Here is a 21301-nt window from a genome sequence, read left to right on the forward strand (position 1 = left end):
ATTGAAATCTTGGTTTCCCATTTCAATTTCGATGTAGTAATCTTTCCAGATTATTCTTTCTCTCACAATGAAGTCATTGAAATACAGTTTGCTAAGATATAATGTCCAACCATAGTATGAAATACATGAAAAGAAAATACCATAGAGCTTTCTTAAACTGTTAAATGCATAAAATCCCGTGTACCACATGGCAAAATATAATGAGAGTTGGAGCTGTTAAACGAATAAAGCTGTTAAATGCATAATGCCACTTGGCAAAACTACTGTGCATTTAATGGTTTTCCACTGTGTAATAAAGGACATATGTGGTAAATGTGCAGTAAGTATAAAGCTACACAATTGATTCTGCAAACCTGCCCCTTAGTTGTGACTTGACATAAATATCAAAGCTTCACTCAGTCCTCCTTTTATAAGCAGCTTTCAAGAAAATCTGAAGGCCACAGTCTGAGAACTTGACTCAGAATGCTTGTAATCTTCCTGTTGACTTGGCACTATTGCTTCTGGAAATAGTGATGCCTCCGGCCTCCCCAAGTAATTCAGGTGGCTGATTGAAAAGTGTGCTTGCCAGTTGGACAAACTTAGCTCTCCAAATTTTTGTTGCCTCCTGAAGAACTCAGTAGCCCTGTTTTTGCCGAATCTGGAGGAAAACATAGTACTAGGAATTAATATGCTAAAGGATGAGATTGAGCCTAAATGGGGATAAGATGCTTTGTTTTTCTTTTTTCCTTTGGGACAATGATTTCATTCTCATTTATGAATAGGGAACTTTATTTGTAAGTAGCTGACTAGATTTGCAAATCAGGCATTAAGTTTTTTAAAAATGGCATTGCCAAGCAAAATGAACTTAACTGACAGTTTCAAAGGCAATTTAACATAAGTTATTCACTCTACTTTGTAAGCACTACCAGCATTTGCTTGATAAAAAGCATACTTAGTGAAATCAATTGATGTGGTACTTTGCACATGTATTTGGTGTGTATCCATAAGATGTGTGTGTGTGTGTGTGTGTGTGTGTGTGTGTGTGTGTGTGTGTGTGTGTGTGTGTGTGTATGGAGTGGCTGAGAAGGCAGACGAAGAGTAAGGGCGCTCCATTCTCTTGGAGGTGAAATTAGGAGAACCTTTAACAGGAACTCTTGTGAACTGTAGTGGGTTTGGAGCCTGGGAGGCCCAGTTCAAACATATATAGTAACCCCTCCCCTTCCATTTTAAATGTCTTTTAAAATAGAAAGGAAACCCTCATAAAATCTCATTCACTGCATGGTGTGAATTACTGTCACCATATTAAGAATAATACCTAACACTGCCTGTGTGTTAGGCACGCTTTGAATGAAGAGTAGGAAAAAGGGAGGACATTTTTAGAGATTAAGGGTGGTGGGCCAAGATGGTCCTTGAGGGCTGTAAGTGTTTAGGGAACAGGCACAGTTGGAGGAGGGGTTCAGAAAAGGAACTGAAAGAGGGACAAACGTTTGCAGTTTTGCCTGTGGTCCTGTTGGGGAAAATAGTATTACTGGAAAGTGTGTGTTTTCTTAGTGGGTGGGTTACATCAGGGCGCATTTGTAGGGTCGTAGACCACCTGTTCCTTTAATTGGGCTTCAGCTCCTTTGTCATGGCCAGGCCAGTCCATCATCTGATTCCACTGAGTGCCTCCTATCTGACCCTTGCCCCTTTCTTCGTGGGAGAGAAGTCAAAAACGTAAAGCAGGGGTAAAAATAAGAGGGAAAAGTATGCTTATGCACGTTTCACCTTTTACTTTTGCTTCATTTTCAATTTAGGATCAATTTTAGGTGGGGTGTGTGTGTGTGTGTGTGTGTGTGTGTTCTGAAGACTGTTTTCCTTTTCTTTCTGCAGAATGTTCAGATTATTGGTCTTCATGGGATAGGATGTACTCTGGTCCATGGCTGATCTCTGTGAACTAGGAGTGGGAGTCCTCAGTAGGAGCCATGGTGCAAAGGCATATGGCATTTTCTACACACCTTCAGTATGGCCCTTACATACAGAGGGCCTCCAGGGAATGAGTGCCCCAGCATGCAATTGAAGTGGCTGTGGGGACTCCTTGTCCCTTGATAGCTTCTTGTCATCTCCCTGTCCCTCTTACTCAAATTCTGTAGGGTTACTTTCCCCTTTCCTCCCCAACTGCAGCTTATCAAATGTGATCTGGGCAGTGGAAATCCAGTAGGGAGCAAACACAGTGACCGTGGGCACCCTCACTGCAGCCCTCCAGGGCCGGCCATCAGTTGCCCCCCTTCCCCAGACATTAATTCACGGTTTCTCTCCTGCCCTCTTCTCTTTTTTATATAGTTCACAGTATTCAGCTCATGGAATGCTGAGGATCACCCAGAGGCTGGTTTTCTTTTGGAAAGAGAGTGAAACTTCCTTTGTTATTTGTATACCCAAAGACCCAACTCTACATATATGACTGTCTTTTCCTACTAGGTTTGGGTGAAAACAGAGTAGGTAGAGGAATGGGAAGGGGCTTATTTTAATCCCTATTCTACCCTGCCCCCATTAAAAAAATAAATAAAACGAACAAAAATGTTAGAAGGGCACTGGGTTTGCTTTCTTTTTTCTTTTCTTTCTTCCTTTTTTTTTTTTTTTTTTGGCGGGTGTGGAGTCTTGCTTTCTATATTAGGAAGGTAGAGAGAATCTGAGACATTGCAAAAAGGAGAAATAGACAACCTGGTGTAAAGCTCAGTTGGTGGTAATGAAAGGGCCAACCCCAGAGTCTTCTGGGATAGAAGAAAGGGAGTGATCTGGGAATAAATGGACCCAAAGGGGTCTCTGATGAGATGACATTGGAGATGCCCTCATCTCCACCAAGATTTAAAGACCCCTGCCAATCCTCTAATTCTGCTCCCTGCCACGCACACCTTCCCAGGCCCACAGGTTGCAGGAGCTACCACTGGGACCAGGAATGGGGGGCGGTCCTCACTCCTACTACAGAAGAGGGAGGGAGGCACAATTGTGATCCCACTGCATCTGGGCAGAAGGAGTTTCTGGCCTTCAGTATACAATTCTGAAATCATTTCCTCCATAGAAGCTGTGTTCTTCATGGTGACTGGATTTCAATGTGTTCTAGGCTTTATGTACGTTAGGATTAAATAGATTTTGTGTACTGACTGGCCTTTATTCCTTATCACTGTCTCACCAAAAAAAAAAAAAAAAAAAAAAATTCTGTGTTCTCACCTACTGACTTAACAAGTTATAATCCTAAGTAGAAGGTTTCTTAAGCTTTAGATGTAGATTACAAACTCAGATTTTATGGACATTCTTCTTTATTGTAAAATATCTCCTTACAGATGATCTACTTTGCTTAACAGGCTAAATGATTTAAAATATACAGGTCTTTCAGACATAGAGAATGGACTTCAGGACATGGGGAGCGGGAAGGGGAAGCTGGGATGAAGTGAGAGAGTGGCATGGACATATATACACTACCAAATGTAAAATAGATAGCTAGTGGGAAGCAGCCGCATAGCACAGGGAGATCAGCTCGGTGCTTTGTGACCACCTAGAGGGGTGGGATAGGGAGGGTGGGAGGGAGACGCAAGAGGGAGGAGATTTGGGGATATATGTATGTGTATAGCTGATTCATTTTGTTATAAAGCAGAAACTAACACACCATTGTAAAGCAATGACACTCCAGTGAAGATGTTAAATAAATAAATAAATAAACTAGAAAAAAATATATACAGGTCTTCATGGCAGATCCTTTTATAAGCAAAAATAAAGACAGACAGCTGTACATAAAGAAAAATAATTGGTATATTATTTGGTTTCTTTCCTTCCTTTTATCGCTCTTTGCTATTGGAGTTTATATCACATTCAGTATATGTGCTAACATATTTTTTTCATTCAATCATGGGTTACTATATTAATCTTTGCTTTTGTGTCTCTTCTTAAAAATATCCCAAGCACAAGTTAGTTGTACATAGTTCCTTTTTAAAGAAATAGCTTCTATTTTATGATTACTTAAGTAAAACATCCTCGTTTTATTTTGTATTTTTTATTTTTAATTCTCAAAGGCATTTCTTTTCTTCTTTAATGTTATTTATTTTGAATAGGTAGCATATGTTCATTGTACAAGCTTCAAAAAGAAACAGAAGCGTATACAGTGAATAGTTTTCCTCCATCCCTCACCCCCTTAGCCATCCTTAGAGGCAGCCACTGCTAACATTTCTCCTCTATCTTTGGAAACACAAATGTATATACTTTTTTTGTCCCTATGCACAAATGACTAGCATACTTTACATGTGATTCTGCTTGATTTTTTTCTTATAAATCTCAAAGATCTTGCCACATCAGCACACAGAGCCCCTTCTTCTTTTAAGCTGCTGTATAGTATTCAATGGAATGGATGCACCATGATTTATTTGACTCTCTTCCTTTGATGGATATGTAAATTGTTTCCAATCCTTCCATATTAAAAATGATGGTGTTTACATTCCAATTGACCTCCTTGCCAGCAATGCCCAAGGGTCCCAGCCCCTATACCCTCACCTAAGACATTTTAAATGACTCAGCTGACTACAGTTTTGGCAAATATAAAACATTTACAATAAACAAAAACGAAACAAAACAAAACCCTGAACAACTGGAACCTCCCGCCTCTCCTTCTCCCATGAGTTGGGCCCCTGAAAGTGAAGCTAGGGCTCCCGCAGGCAGGTCCCGAGCTAGTGGTCTGGTCTGGCTCCCCTGCACGTGCAGCGGCATCTGGGGATGGAGCCGCACACCGCCCTACTGCGCTCCTCCCGGGGCCCACCTCCCCTCTGGGGCCTGTGGGCCCATGCAAGCGCTGCAGAGGCCCATCACGCTGAGTGCCGCCTGCCATTTGTGGGGCGGCAGGTGACAGGAAGAGACCGCGCACCCCTGAACTGTCACCTGCATGCCCCAGCTTCATTTTTAAAAATGTAGAAAATGAAGAAAAGCGTAAAGGCAAAAACATGAATCACCCATAATTCCACCATCCAGAGATAGTTGCCATTAACCTCTTAGAGTCTTCTAATGTGTAAGTGTGGGTTTGCACATGTGTGTTTATATCCTAGTTGGGATCACACCGTAATAAGACAAGTTAAAACTATAATTTTCTTAAGGTCAACTTTTCATGTGGGAGAGTAAATTTATGAATTATAAAATATCTTGTTTCATTATTTTGTTTCTTAGCCTTTAGAAACTATTGCCCAAGGATCGGTTTTGCCACTTTGCACAAAATATGGTTTGACAGTTACCTTATTTATTAAGCTCTCTTTATGGAGATGGCTTTATTGGGGCTGGGATTACTCAGACTATTGGAAGTAAATGTTTGATTACCCCAATCTCTGGTATAAAAAGTGACAGGAAAAACTGGCCGTATGATGCCCGTTGGTGATGAGCTGGTGGTCTAAGTCTCGCTCGCAATGCTTTTGCTTTTGTCGTCTTGTCTTCAGTGTGTAAGGCAGACTAAAATGAGGCATGTGGCCTTGACTGAGTAGCTGCCCCCTGCTGCTGGGCAGGTTTCTTTGGAACACATTTTGACAACCTATCAAAAAGCAGTTTCTACTCTTGTCAACTGGGGCATGTATACTACAATGTCAGGTCTGTCCACCAAATTCAAATGAAAAAAAATTAATATATTTACACTACACTTATCTTTTTTTTTTTTTTTTTTTGTGGTACGCAGGCCTCTCACTGTTGTGGCCTCTCCCGTCGCGGAGCACAGGCTCCGGACGCGCAGGCTCAGCAGCCGTGGCTCACAGGCCTAGCCGCTCCGCGGCATGTGGGATCTTCCTGGACCAGGGCACGAACCCATGTCCCCTGCATCGGCAGGTGGACTCTCAACCACTACGCCACCAGGGAAACCCTACAGTTACCATTTTTAAAAAACTGTTTTACCAAGTAGTGAAGAAATTAGGCTTCTCAATATTCTTAAATGCCAAACTAAGTGGGCAGTCAACACAGTGATGCCCAAGCGTCAAGTTGAACCCTTCACTTTCTTCCTTTATCCCTCAGCATAATTCAAAGGATTAGATTCTTTTGAGAAGTGATCAGCAGAAATTCCTGCAAGATCTCAGTTTTTACATCAGTCTTATAATGAGGAATTGGGTTCTTTTTACCACTCCTGCAATTAATTATGTTAACGTTTCATGCCCTAAAACTAGCCTTTATGGGAACCCATAATTAGATATCAATGAAGGTTAATTACAGTTTGTATGCAGCTCATAAAATGTCATATACCTTTATCCATTGCTAAAGTTTCTGTACTGGTTTTAAGCACATTTTTGTGTACTGCAGAAACCCTTGAGTTGCATTATTTTGCCTGTTCATGACATGGCACCTTTAGGAACTTGCATTTGACTTTGAAGCAAATCAGGTTGACATATTAAAAGCCATCTTTCTGAACTCTCCAGCCCTCTTTCAAAGATGACATTGAGTTAAACCATGGTTCTTACAGTTGGAGAATGTTGGTGCCTGTGAGTGGTTCCTCCTGTTTTGCTGTAGAGACTGTTTAATCATCTTGCTTGGGACTTCCCTGGTGGCGCAGTGGTTAAGAATCTGCCTGCCAATTCAGGGGATGCGGGTTTGATCCCGGTCCCGGAAGATCCCACATGCCGCAGAGCAAATAAGCCCGTGTGCCACAACTACTGGGCTTGTGCTCTAGAGCCCATGAGCCACAACTACTGAGCCTGTGTGCTGAAACTACTGAAGCCTGCGTGCCTAGGGCCCGTGCCCCGCAACAAGAGAAGCCACTGCAATGAGAAGCCTGCGCACCGCAACCAAGAGTAGCCCCGGTTCGCTGCAACTAGAGAAAGCCCGCGTGCAGCAACAAAGACCCAATGCAGCCAAAACAAAAAAAGATCATCTTGGGCTTCCCTGGTGGCGCAGTGGTTGAGAGTCCGCCTGCTGATGCAGGGGACACGGGTTCGTGCCCTGGTCTGGGAAGATCCCACATGCCGCGGAGCGGCTGGGCCCGTGAGCCATGGCCACTGAGCCTGTGCGTCCGGAGCCTGTGCTCTGCAACGGGAGAGGCCACAACAGTGAGAGGCCCGCATACCGGAAAAAAAAAAAAAAAAAAAAAAGATCATCTTGCTTTCACAGGGCCAAGACTAGGATTAGGCATGTAGGCTTGCTAGGTCTCGGGTGCAAAATTCAAGGAGGCTCACACTTTCAGAGTCACGTTCCTTAAATTTTGCACATTAGTCGCTTGCTTGCCTCACTCTAGTCCCAGCCCTGATCTTTCAAACAAGTCTTATGCCTGGTTTTCTGCTGTGTCTGCTTTCTTTCCCCCCTGCACTTATGAGTTTTTGAGGCAGTGTGCATAATATGTAGGTTTTTTTTTTTTTTTTTTTTTTTTTTTTTTTTTTGCAGTACGCGGGCCTCTCACTGTTGTGGCCTCTCCCGTTGCAGAGCACAGCCTCCGGACGTGCAGGCTCATTGGCCGTGGCTCATGGGCCCAGCTGCTCTGCGGCATGTGGGATCTTCCCAGACCGGGGCACGAACCCGTGTCCCCTGCATCGGCAGGGAGACTCCTAACCACTGCGCCACCAGGGAAGCCCTCATAATATGTAGTTTTGTATCATAGGTATGCTAGAATTTGGACCTGAAGTCAGGGACTAGAAATGTGTTGGTTGTTTTCTCCTTGATATTTTAGTCTAGTACATTTTGCTGTTAATATCTTTCTAGTATTTAAGTGGAGAAGACTCCAGATTCATTCTTTTTGACAGATAAGGATTTTTTTTTCAGGTACATGTTCCCATCTATGTGTATATGTATGTGTGTACATACTTATATAAAGTCATACTAAATCTCTGTCCTGTTCTATAGCTATGTATATCCCATATTTCTACGGTAAGGAAGGCAACAAGATTTTATGAAATCCCCTCTTGACTTGGGCCCTTTATAACAGAGGTTAAGGAGTTGTTCAGAAATAAAATTTTCATTACTCTCAATTACAGATTCACTCTTTGCAAACACATCCATAGAAATGTGAGACACATGCCCAGAGACAGCTGAAAATTAGTCCCCATGAAAATACAGTTTAGAACTTAGTGTACAATTTTGAGAAATAAAAAGAGAAGCAGATCATTTTTACTTATTACATTCAAGGTATAAAATAATTAACCTTGAACTGTAACCAAATGCTCAGCACAAATCTTTTTTCAGGTTTAGATGACCTCCTTGTCAGGGATTCATTGAAGCCCTTGACAAGTCTCCCTTGCAGTTTAGCCTTTTATCCATTTCAGTTTTCTTGATTAGGTTATCTTGAATCATTAGGGGGTTTATTTATTTTAATAGACACTTATTGGATTCATGAAAGGAGAATTCGGTGACTAAGAAACAAGAGCTGAATATTATCTGGCTCATTTCACACTTCAGAAGAGTCTCAACCAGCTGAAGAGAAACTCTTTCACAGTTACCAAAGTTTGTTTGGGGACTTTGTGTGCTTCCGTTTAGAAAGTGAACTGCCTGTAGTTAATAATATGAATTTTCTTTTGAGTTGCTCAGAAAACATTCCCTTTTGGTTACATATGCTGACATTTTCTGTATTGAAGATGTGGGTGAGTAAATGGCCTTTTACTTTCTGTTGCAAGAAGCCTTGTGTCATTCTCCTGAAGAACTGTTCATTTGCCGGCTTATTCATTGGGGTTCCTAGATGGGCAAAGGGGGAAGGGGATTCTTACTATTTGTAGATTGAGTTCACTCATCAGCTCTGTGATAGGTACATCAGGGGGCACAGTAACGACTGTGACAAGGCCTTCCCTTCAAGGCCAGTACAACCTTACTTAACAGGAACAAACATATTTACTACATCTCTTTTTGGAGATCAGAGCAGACTGTGAACTTGCATTTGTTTCTTAGCAAGTCCTGGTTTGTATTCGTTTTGAAATATTATAACAACTAGGAAATTTGTCACTAACACAGAACTTAATTTTGTTTTTAAAGGAAAAAATATGGGAACAGGGACATGTTGGAGTTATTACCTGTGTCCTGGGGTAGGAAAACAAGCAACTTAGTACACAATGAAATTTCAGTACCACGGACAGGAACCCCACTCTTTCCATCTCCTTCCCCTCCCCCATCACTTAAACCTAAGGCTTGGAGCTAGGATTCAAACCCACATCTGATGGGCTCCAAATGCATACCCTGGGCTGTATTATTGTTTTCTGAAAGACCTCCTTGTTCATTTGAATAGTCTCAGCATTTGGTATGTAGTTTGGAGAATATGTCACTCATTTATTATCTACTTGAGTTTTTAAACCTTTCAATATTTTTATAAGTGTAGTAGATATTGTCCTTCCTCATTCATTTTCAATGTGAGAGAGCTTTACAAATTCTCATTTGAACAACAGCAGCATACACATGCACACACACATACACGAAAATGGTTAAAATGATGAGAATAGAGTTTTTTAAATGATTGATATAGTTTGGTACTTATGAATATGTCATTTTTTTAAGAATGAAAACTTCTGGAAGATGAAGCTTACCAAGTATGTAATTTACCACTAGCAGGCCGCTGTGGGCCTTCATTGATACCCAACAACATGATTTCACTATAAAAAAAAAGATATCTAGGCTAGGGTAAGTGGTGTTCTTGACTTTATCATAGTCCCTTCTCCAAGAACTTCTTGTTAAAAAAGAAGGAAGGAAGGAAAGTAGGAAGGGAAAGGAAAGAAGAAAGAAAAGAATTCTTTGTCATGTCAGTTTAAAAGCCTTCAATGACTCCCATGGCCCCTAGGACTAACATGAAATTTCTTTGCATGGTATTCTTTATGACCTGACCCCCACCTCCATTTCTAGACTGTGCTTTAGCCACGCAAAGTTGTTTCTGATTCCTTGAATGTGATAATTTTATAAGCCCCTGCATTTGCTGATAATGTTATCTCTGCTTGGAATGTGATTGCAATCGCTTCCTCTCCCCACCTGGTGAAATTCATCTTTATCTTTCAAGGCCCACCTTATGAGTCCTGTTCTCTGTGATCACATATTCCCTGAACTTCATGGTCAGAATTACCTAATTACCCTTTGGTGATCTCAGCTAACCTTTTAAGTAAAAAGCATGGCCCACAGTAGATGGGTGATCAGTACAAGCTTATAAACTAATGTTCTGAGAGACCTCTGTCACTGTTTGCATTTATATACCGTGGTAAATTGGATCACCCTCTTTTCTTTATCTTATTCTTGCATTAGAGATGGGGGAAAAAGAGCCCTCAGAATGTTGAGAGGGTTGCTTTTGAAAACTAGTGCTCTCCCCCAACACTAACTCTTTTAATTTGAGGCCATGAAACATTCGTCTGGGCTAATTTCTATGCACTCTAATAATTTCAATTCAATCTATTGAGCATTTATTGAACATCTATTATGTGCAAGAAACTATACCCTGGTCTGAAAATGCTAACGTGGGTAAGAAACAATTTCCCTCCACCCCCATTAAGAAGCTGACTGTTCTGATAGGGGTGCAGTCATGCCCAGCAGTAACAAAATAATCATCAAATTGTGAAAAGGTATAAGCAACATGCTTTCAAATTATGCAGGGGTGAGTAAGCAATTCTTACAAGAGATCAGGTGAGACCATGTCAGCTGAACCTTGAAGTACAACTTCTCATAGCGGGGGTAGAGGGTTGAGTGAGATTTTCCAGGAAAGGGAGTAACATAAGCAAAAGCATGAAGATGGGAATATACCAAGCCTATTCAGGGACTGCGAGTAATTCACAGTGGCCGGAGGACAAGGTCCATGGGGAAATTGAGGGGAGATGAGACCATGAAGGAAAAACAGGAGCAAATTGTGGTCCTTATTGTTGCCTCTTCTAATGCTCTTGAATTGTGAACTAGAGGTGTCTCATTTAAGTAAATCCTCAATAAAACTATCAGTTTACTAAAAGATAAACTATGGGGTTATTATTCATCTTTCAAAAAGAAATAATGATACCTTTCTTCAAGTAGTAAGGATTCCTAATACATTTACAACATTATTTGCTTTGTAAATTTAGATTGATGTACAACTTTGTAGGAACATGTGGATTGTAAACAAAATATATCTTGACTGGTGTGAGTGTCACCTCACCTGCATAGTTGGGCAGAGGTGGTCAGAGTTGTTTTTTCTACTGAGGGAAATATATTTGTTTAAGAGACTGATGAGATGACTAAAATGAGATGTTAATAGGTATTATTTGCTTATGCCCTGAATGCTGGGAACGCTTTATCCATTGATCACAGGGATGTAGCCTTTGAATTTACGTTCTTTCTCTGGGTTCAGATTTTGAAGGTAAAGGTGTTTTAATCATAAATTCCTTAGCATTATTATACTTAGGTTCCAGGTACCTTTTCCTATGTAAGTTCCAGGTAGTCTCTGTATTTTTTTTAACTTTTTATTTTGAACACATTTTAGACTCACAGATTTTGGAAAATAGTACAGTTTCCATATATTTCTCACCTAGCTTCCCTACTGTAACAGCTACATCACCATAGTACAGTGCTCAAAACCAGGAAGTTAGCATTGTTTTAATACATTAACTGAACTGAAAACTTTATTCTAATTTCACTAATATTTTTAATTAACATTATACTAAATATTAATAGTATTAACACTAATGTCCATTTTTTGTGCCAGGATCTCAGTCAGGAACCATATTGTGTTTAGTTATTTATCCTTAGTTTTCTGCAGTCTGTGACCATTCTTCAGTCTTTCCTTTTTTTTTTTTTTTTTAAATGATCTTGCCACTTTTAAAGAGTACTTGATTGGTTATTTTGTTGAAAATCTCTCAGTTAGGGTTTGCCATGATTGGACTGAGGTTATGCATTTTGGGCAAGACCTCAGGTACTGTGTTGTGTCCTTTGCAGTGAGTCATATCACAGAGTTCATGGTTGTGAATATGTCATCACTGGTGATGTTGACCTTGATCACTTGACCAAGGTGGTTTTATTCTTTGTACTTTGACCCTGATGGCTAATCATTATCTGTTGTTTCTGACAGATAACAAGGTAATAGATCATGGAATGTGGACCTGGAAGGGAACTTAGAGATCATCTTTTGTAAACCCCTTCTTTTATAGTTAAGCTTCCAGAAGATCCAAGAGGGTAACCACTTCTCCAAAGGTCACCCAATAATTTAATGTCAGAGCAGGAACTTAGCAGTTTGGTCTCCAAATTGAATATTCCGTGCTTCTTAGCTGTGCTCTGGCACATGTAACTTACTTAGCCTCAGTTTTCCCATACTAAAAATGCGAAACTGACTCTGAATATTCAGCCAACCTTTGGTCAAAGCTTACAACCAGACTGAAAGAGAAATCACAGCTAGGTATATACACCAACAGCTCCTGGTGCCCGCTTACAAGGCTGGCCAAGGCTGGAATCAGATGAACTTCTGTATCAGCATCTCCGAAATGAAAATAATTCTCCTGGAATGCTCCACATAACACATAGGGAGCAACAACAAAAAACCTACTTGAGATTTTAACAGAAAAAGGAGATTTGTTTATTAATAATTCATGAGTTCCCATTGAACATGCACGACAGAAACAGTGCTATTCAATAGAGAATACTGTCATCTGTCACTGTTTTATTTGACATTTACACTTTTTTTTTTTTTTTTTTTGCCTGATACTGCAAAACTTTCTTGGATGGCATGCAAAAATTATATAAATGAAAAAAATCCCAGTGTGGGGACTCTTTATCTCTTCTGTAATGGGTTCACTCGGTTACATATGTGTGTGTTCAGGCAATAGTGTGGCACTTTCTGGCACATTCATTAAGCCACCAAACAAGCTAATAAGAGACACTATTGAGAAAACAGAGATAAGCATCCCAAGTGGGCCGGTGGAAGGATCATGTGAATAAAAAGATGGAGGGTGAGATGGGAAGTGAGGTGGAAGAATAGATTTCCGGGAGATAAGCGTACAGATCCGTGGAGTGAGCAAGTGAGTCAGAGTGAGGGGAAAGCGAATCATGGCTGCCATGAAGAAAACTGACAAAAATACACTGCCATTTCCGATGCAGAATAAATATTTATAGACGGCATCAGAGGAGCTCCACCAGCAGGGAATATCGGCATTTAGTAGAAGAGCAAGTTAGGCTTAGGAGCACCTTGCAGTTTTGTGCCACCGTAAGGCTCTTGACAATGTTTCTGCTCCGTAGGTTAGTTATTATTTATAAAAATCACAGAACCAGCTGATACATTCATAAGCTAATTATTGAAGCAGCTGGGTACACATGGTGCAATATGTCCAAGGCTGTGAAGTATCACAGATTTCTTGGGGCCTGCTGTGGTGAGGGTGCGCTGTTGAAGGCTCCATCCCTTAATCTGATCAGCCAAGCAAACACTTTGTGGGGAAACTAGATTAATAACCCTCTAAATACCATGAATGTGCTTCGTCTTCAAAACTGGGTTCCCTTAAACATGCTATTAGCTCAGCTCCATCAGGGATTTGAGGAAGTTCTCTGGTGCCCTAAGAACAGGGTCTTGTCGCCTACCTCCCTGTGCCAGAAATTAATTTGGTTTGCTTATGTCTGCACACATGATCACACTTGTGTCTAATCCGCTCCCTAATAGCTTCAAGGTCAGGACCTTGCATGTCAGTGGGCAAATTGAGCACTACACTTCTTAAAGACTGATGGCAGACAGCACACAGTCCATAACGAGGTCTGTAGTTTGTTCTAAGTGGTTGTAATGAGTGCAGATTATAACAGCGCATATAAATCAAATGCAGCAATGAATGTTGTGCGAGACATTCCGAGTATCATAAGTGGAGATACCACTCAGCTGTCACCTGTCTCATTTCAAGCTGTGGCTTCCCACAATGCAATTCACTCCTCATGCGGAACAGCAGGTGCTGTCCTCCTTAAGGTCTGGGTATCTCAGAACTTCATCTTTTAACAGATGCAGGTTTTTGTTTTTATTTTCTGTTAAACAATTGGTCTCCATGCTGTAGCCTCCCCTGGGAGATGTTAAACATACCTGTTGGAAACATTTGAAAGAGTTCAGTTGGAGACTTATTCAGATCTGTGAAAAGACAGAGGAATGGAGCTTACTTTTTCCACAGATGGTTTGTTTTCCATTTCAAGAATTCTTTGCTTTGTACAAAGAAACCCTTGAGGAAACACTTTGGGACTAGGAGATTTTTTAAAATATAATTTATTTCCTGATAGGGATAAAAATTGAATCGTCTTCAATTTTCATATATGTTGCACCTTGAAAATCAACCATTACCTGTCTCTCAGTTGAGTTGGAAAAAAAGAAATCTATGAAAATACTTGGGAAAACATTTCCAAGCAAATGATTAGATATCTTGTTTTCATTCTTCCTAACCCTCTAACTCTCCCCAGCTCCCAGTTTATTGCAAGAAAAGATCAGGTCTGCACAAATGTGGCCTCTCACTTGTAAAAACAAGGCAGTGTTGTGTTACAGATTAGTTTATAAATCCCCAGTGGCTTCACAGTTCAGTGCCTACAGCTGCTGCAGATGGGCCTGGGTTTTTGTCTCTTTGCGGTGCTGCAGCCGGCAGTTGAAGGAGAAAATGGAATGATCAGGTTATTAACATGGAGGCCGCGAGGAAGAGGCTGCACAATGAGAACAGCTGGTGTTGCTGTCTTGGCTGATGCAGCGGACATAATCAAATCTTGCCTTTTTTTGGGTAAAGGCAGAAGACACAGTGGAGAGTTAGACAAACAACAGCTTATGATATTATAAGGGGTTTTTATAATACGTGTCAGGAACTTTCATTGGCTTACAAGTTATGATATAGAATTTGTTGAGGTTCGGGATTTATTTTTTACAAAGTCGTTTGTGTTTACTTATGCACCTTTTTAGAAAAATTCTTACTCTTGCAGGAGGCGTGATGTGGGACAGTTCTTGTTTTTAAAATTAGCAATGTAGCTTGGAAATGATGGGTTAGAAAGCTACTGCGTAAAATATTTTGACATGAGTCAGTGAGCGATGTTGACAGCATCCTCTGTATTATTTTCATATAATCCATCATTATTTGCATTACATTTTCTTTCTTGTGCAGTTGCAAGAGAACATCCGGATGCCAGAGTTGGGAGGTAGACATTTGCAGGTGTGACCCGTCCGACTGCCTACCTTCCTGCAGGTGTGGCTGAGGCAGGAAGGTGATGGTTAAAAGGGCCTGGAGCCCATGGCATTCAGAGATTGAGCAGGAGTACAGTTTTTCATTCTAGCTAAGGTTGTTATGGAGGAGTTATTGATAATTGTGAGGCCATTTCCTCCCTATTTATACTTAGGTATTTTTTCTTCTTTAGAATTTGCCATTTTGCAATACATGTTTGTTCATCTTCACTTTTTTCTTGGAATGGAGTACTATCCAATTGGGTAATTTTTAAAAATTGTTGCTGACGAACATGAATTACTCTTGCTGAGAATTGGATAGCTACAGTCTTCCTTGAGTATCTTTTTCAAAGGAACTGTAAATTAATTGAGAATATATTCAATAGGAAGGGTGATAAGATAATTAATAAAGACCAAAGATTCTCAGGTATTGGTGTAACTATATGCGTGGTCATTGGTTGGTTTTCAGAGTTGTCAGGCTGTATCACTATTTTCCCAGTTTGGTGGGAACAAGTTTGATGTAAAAATATGATAAACCGGTATGGTACTTGACTGCACTCAAACCCGCCTCTGCTGCTCTGCACTCTTCAGGTTAATTCAAGTGACCTTCTCTGTTTCTAGGGCTGGCTGTGTGAACTGCTCCGCTGGAAGGAGAACCCCAGCCCAGAAAACCGCACCCTCTGGGAGAACCTCTGTACCATCCGTCGCTTCCTGAACCTTCCCCAACACGAGAGGGATGTGATTTATGAAGAGGAATCAAGGCACCATCACAGCGAGCGCATGCAGCACGTGGTCCAGCTTCCCCCTGAGCCAGTGCAGGTGGGCGTCCCCTTCTCCCACAAACCAGAGCAAAGCTGTTGGTGCCAGTAGCTGTGAAGGATCATAGGGGCACACCACATCACCTCCCCTCGGAAGGTGTCTCATGCCATGTCCCCAAAAACAGAGGGCCCTGTTTTCACAGTGGGCACAGTGTGTGTGTGTGTGTGCATGTGCACACCTCTCTCTCTCTCTCTCTCTCTCTCTCTCTCTCTCTCACACACACACACACACACACACACACAAATGACTGAGAAGTCTAATCCAAAGGCAGCTGCTTTCCTGAGAGCATTTTACTTGTGGGATTGTGAAGCCAGAGAACTCATGGAGAATTAAATCTCCCAATTGGAAGCCATAGTTCGTTGTTTCCATCAGTTCATTTTCTAAAGAAAAAACTCTGAAATAGCCAATGAATTGATCCAAAATTCCTCAAGGAATATTTCATTAGGCTGAGGAAAAGAAATTTCCGCATGAGCTAGGGAATACCACTGAACTCAGTTGAACCTTTGAGAGAAATTGTGACAGACCTTAGTATTTTTTAGCTGAGTTCCTGCTGTGTTTGGTTTCCTGTCTTTTAGAAATCTACCTTCATTTGGGTTGCATGTTTTGTTTGCTTAGATTTTTGCTCTCACTGAGAGAAATAATATTTATTTCTGAGAGTCATTGATCTTAACTACCGACGCTTGCTGTAGTCTAAAGTCATTACTTTCGGGAAGAAATATTAATGAGGGTTTCTACAGTTACACCTCTTTGAGTTGTGCCACAAATTGTTTTGTCAGACTGTGAGACTTATCCTCCTGTCCAATACCACCAATTCCAACTGCCACCAAAGAGGATCCTCTAAGGCCTGTCGGAATCTCCTTGTGTGTAGCAAGAAGAGGGCCATTGAGGCAGGAGTGCATGCACGTGTGCACATGTGTGTGAAGAATGGAAGATGAGGATGAAAGAAGTGTGGGGCATGGGGTCTTGATCAGAGAGCATAGGAGAGACGGTAAAGGACACAGTGAAATGCTCTGCCTGAGGTTTCCTGTCACCTTTCCCCTTACTCCACCCTCACATCCCCTGGGGAGAAGCCAGAAGCCAGTGGGGCCATTATATCACTTTTCATCCAAATATTGACATCTCAGTCAGTGCTCTCATGCTCTCATTGGTCACTTTCCAAAGTCATGGAGTGAATCGCCCAGATCGTTAGACTCATGAGTTCATAGAGCTATACACATACAGGAGCCTCTTATAATATCCACAGTGAACTCAGAGGGGAGGTAAAAAGGGGTACTTGGTTAATAAGTGGGAGAGCCCGCTGTCCAGGCTCTGGATTAGTGCTTGGGTGACTCATTCCCTGGAGATGAGTCCCAAGTCTTACCCTTCAGGACCAGCCTTCCCTCTCTTGTCCTTTCCTAGCTGGGGCCTCATCCAAACACCAGGGCACCTCCTTATAGATAATTAGACCAATGTGCTGAGTCACATGGAGCGGTGGTTTTTAGATTTTGAGTTTTAGTAGAAATTAAAATTAAACAGGGGCACATTGTAGGTTCACCAACCTTTTATTTTAGAAAATAAATTTATTCAAAAAATTCAAGGTGGTGGAAGTAAGAGCAAATACTGAAATGGAATGTACTTTAAAAATATTATTTTGGCTGAATTAGAAAGACCATTAAAATTAGTTGTTATAAAATATATTTACAAATAAAAATCAGTAAAATTGTCTAAGTAAAAAAAATTCAATGGACATTCACGTTTGTTATTCATATATTTCATACAATAAAATAACAAACAAATTAATGAAAAGGATAGCCTTAGGCAAAAGATCTTACAAATGTATAAATTCAGTCATATGAAAAACTCACCATCACCCTTGTTTTTCTCATTTTGATGTGAATTGATCCAAACATCTGTGTTGAACCAACACAGGGCCAATGACTAGCTTCAGGAAACTACTGACTTTGTGTGGACTTTTCATTCAGGGTCCATCTTAGTCAATCCAAGCAAGATAGAAACAGAACAGGAGTGAAAAAAATTGATTTATTGTAGACATTAGTTGCATTTCTTTTTTATCATAGGATGATGACAAAGTTGAAAATTTAGAGAAGTTTGAGATAAGGATACTAATACTTGTTTTCCATTAAAATGAGGACCTCCCTTCATTTGGATGATGGCTCTTGTATATTCCTGTCTCCATTCTTTGTCCAGAAATTCTCATCTCTGTGAGGTCCCTGTGTTTAGGTAGCTAAAATGACATTCAACATCGTATTTTGTCTTTTAACTGACCATTCTAAGTAAAGTAAATCTTAGAAGCAGGCAGCCAATTGATTTATGAGTTTTATTACCTTTTATGTTAGTGTGTCAGGACTAAAGTGTGCTGACAATAATGGCTAAGAGTCAGTCTGTAATTTTCCTTTTCAGTTTTAAGCAGTCTGTGGCTATTAACATTAACTTCTGATATCACTAAGAGAATTCACTTATTTTATAAAAGATTATTCCTATCACTCAGCTCTTAGCTAAAGAGTTTACAAATAAGGTAATTTTCTCTACACTGACTTTGTCTTAGCCATTGACCTTGATCCCAGAACAACTGTGAAAGTCTCCAATACATCACTTATTTTTTTTTTTACGTCATGCCTGTCCAGATGACACTGCTTTGAATACTGTATTTCTCTTCCGTGATATGAAAAATGAAGAGAACTTGAACTAACCAGCAAAACTCTTGAGACTGGAGAATAGAGTTAGCACAGCCTCTGTGATTTGGGAAGGACTGTATTCAAAAAGGTCCCAGACTACTTAAAAATGTCTGTAATTGTCCAGAAGTTAAGCTGTTGGACTCAGGGTTGGGATTCACTTGTGCCTTTGTATCAATTAAAATTTTAGGAAGATATAATTGCTTACATGTTTTAGGAATTTAAAAATTCATATGTTGGTAGTACTAGTTTGGTGACGTTACATTTTGTCTAATTAGGCAGAAAACACACCATTTTAAAATTTTTAACCTCTTTATTGGAGTATAATTGCTTTACAACGGTGTGTTAGTTTCTGTTTTATAACAAACTGAATCAGCTATACATGTACATATATGCCCATATCTCCTCTCTCTTGTGTCTCCCTTCCTCCCACCTTCCCTATCCCACCCCTCTAGGTGGTCCCAAAGCACTGAGCTAGTCTCCCTGTGCTATGTGGCTGCTTCCCACTAGGTATCTATTTTACATTTGGTAGTGTATATATGTCCATGCCACTCTCTCACTTCATCCCAGCTTACCCTTCCCCCTCCCTGTGTCTTCAAGTCCATTCTCTACATCTGAGTCTTTATTCCTGTCCAGCCCCTAGGTTTTTCAGAACCATTTTTTTTCTTTTTTAGGTTCCATATACATGTGTTAGCATACAGTATTTATTTTTCTTTTTCTGACTTCACTCTGTATGACAGACTCTAGGTCCATCCACCTCACTACAAATAACTCAATTTCGTTTCTTTTTATGGCTGAGTAATATTCCGTTGTATATATGTGCCACATCTTCTTTATCCATTCATCTGTCGATGGACACTTAGGTTGCTTCCATGTCCTGGCTATTGTAAATAGAGCTGCAATGAACATTGTGGCACATGACTCTTTTTGAATTATGGTTTTCTCAGGGTATATGCCCAGTAGTGGGATGGCTGGGTCGTATGGTAGTTCTATTTTTAGTTTTTTAAGGAACCTCCGTATGTTCTCCATAGTGGCTGTATCAATTTACATTCCCACCAACAGTGCAAGAGGGTTCCCTTTTCTCCACACCCTCTCCAGTATTTATTGTTTGTAGATTTTTCAATGATGGCCATTCTGACCGGTGTAAGATGATACCTCATTGTAGTTTTGATTTGCACTTCTCTAATGATTAGTGATGTTGAGCATCCTTTCATGTGTTTATTGGCAATTTGTATATCTTCTTTGGAGAAATGTCTATTTAGGTCTTCTGCCCATTTTTGGATTGGGTTGTTTGTTTTTCTGATATTGAACTGCATGAGCTGCGTGTATATTTTGGAGATTAATCCTTTGTTAGTTGCTTCATTTGCAAATATTTTCTCCCCTTCTGAGGGTTGTCTTTTCGTCTTGTTTATGGTTTCCTTTGCTGTGCAAAAGCTTTGAAGTTTCATTAGGTCCCGTTTGTTTATTTTTGTTTTTATTTCCATTTCTCTAGGAGGTGGGTCAAAAAGGATCTTGCTGTGATTTATGTCGTAGGGTGTTCTGCCTATGTTTTCCTCTAAGAGTTTGATGGTGTCTGGCCTTACATTTAGGTCCTTAATCCATTTTGAGTTTATTTTTGTGTATGGTGTTAGAGAGTGTTCTAACACCATACACAATTTCATTCTTTTACATGTAGCTGTCCAGTTTTCCCAGCACCACTTATTGAAGAGGCTGTCTTTTCTCCATTGTATATTCTTGCCTCCTTTATCAAAAATAAGGTGGCCATAGGTGCATGGGTTTATCTCTGGGCTTTCTGTCCTGTTCCATTGATCTATATTTCTGTTTTTGTGCCAGTACCATACTGTCTTGATTACTGTAGCTTTGTAGTATAGTCTGAAGTCAGGGAGCCTGATTCCTCCAGCTCCGTTTTTCTTTCTCAAGATTACTTTGGCTATTTGGAGCTTTTGTGTTTCCATACAAATTGTGAAATTTTTTGTTCTAGTTCTGTGAAAAATGTCATTGGTAGTTTGATAGGGATTGAATTGAATCTGTAGATTGCTTTGGGTAGTATAGTCATTTTCATAATGTTGATTCTTCCAGTCCAAAAACATGGTATATCCCTCCATCTGTTTGTGTCATCTTTAATTTCTTTCATCAGTGTCTTATAGTTTTCTGCATACAGGTCTTTTGTCTCCTTTGGTTTTTAAATTGTTAAATATGGGTGAAATCAGTGATTATTAAGAGGCTCTGATGATGCAGCATATTAAAATACACACAGAAGTCCACTCCACTTGTCACGGAAAGGTGCCATTTAAGTTTCTTTAAGCAGTTAGGGTACACTATTTCCCAATTTTTTTTTAATTATAAAGATATGAAATGGTGACCTTTGTGCATAATTACTCACCAGATATAGTCTGTTAAATTAGAGATCCACAGATGTACTGGATAAAAGAAAGAGCTTGGAATCACCCCCTCCCCATTCAGTGCTTTCTGTGATGTCGAGAAGTCCGTTAAGAGTCAGAGCCTCTTTCCTCACAGAAGGAAGGAAAATTTTCTTGCCCTTTGTTTGCAAATAGTTTACTAATTGGTAGTCTTATATTGCATGCAGATGTGTTTCTTTTTTTTTTAAGCCCATGAAAGGTTTGAAAAATTCAAGCCCACGTTTAGAAATTAGGATATTTCATTTAAAATCTGGATTTCACATAGCAATCCAGAAATTCAGAAGATCTGAACCACTGGGCCACATGGCTGGAGCTGACATACTCTATTCAGGACACATCCTTGCCATCCTGCTGCA

General features: G+C 40.3%; 1 protein-coding gene across 1 annotated transcript in view; it reads left to right on the forward strand.

Moving 5' to 3' along the window:
• Window positions 1–21301, forward strand: part of SATB2 (SATB homeobox 2) — a 193134-nt gene that overhangs the window by 139344 nt on the left and 32489 nt on the right. The window contains exon 10 of the mRNA XM_060016358.1: window positions 15656–15853. Coding sequence (XP_059872341.1) covers window positions 15656–15853 — 198 coding nt within the window. The remainder of the gene's footprint in view (window positions 1–15655; window positions 15854–21301) is intronic.

This window comes from Delphinus delphis, chromosome 7 (genome assembly GCF_949987515.2).
Source record: "Delphinus delphis chromosome 7, mDelDel1.2, whole genome shotgun sequence".
In the NCBI taxonomy this organism is placed as follows: Eukaryota; Metazoa; Chordata; class Mammalia; order Artiodactyla; family Delphinidae; genus Delphinus; species Delphinus delphis.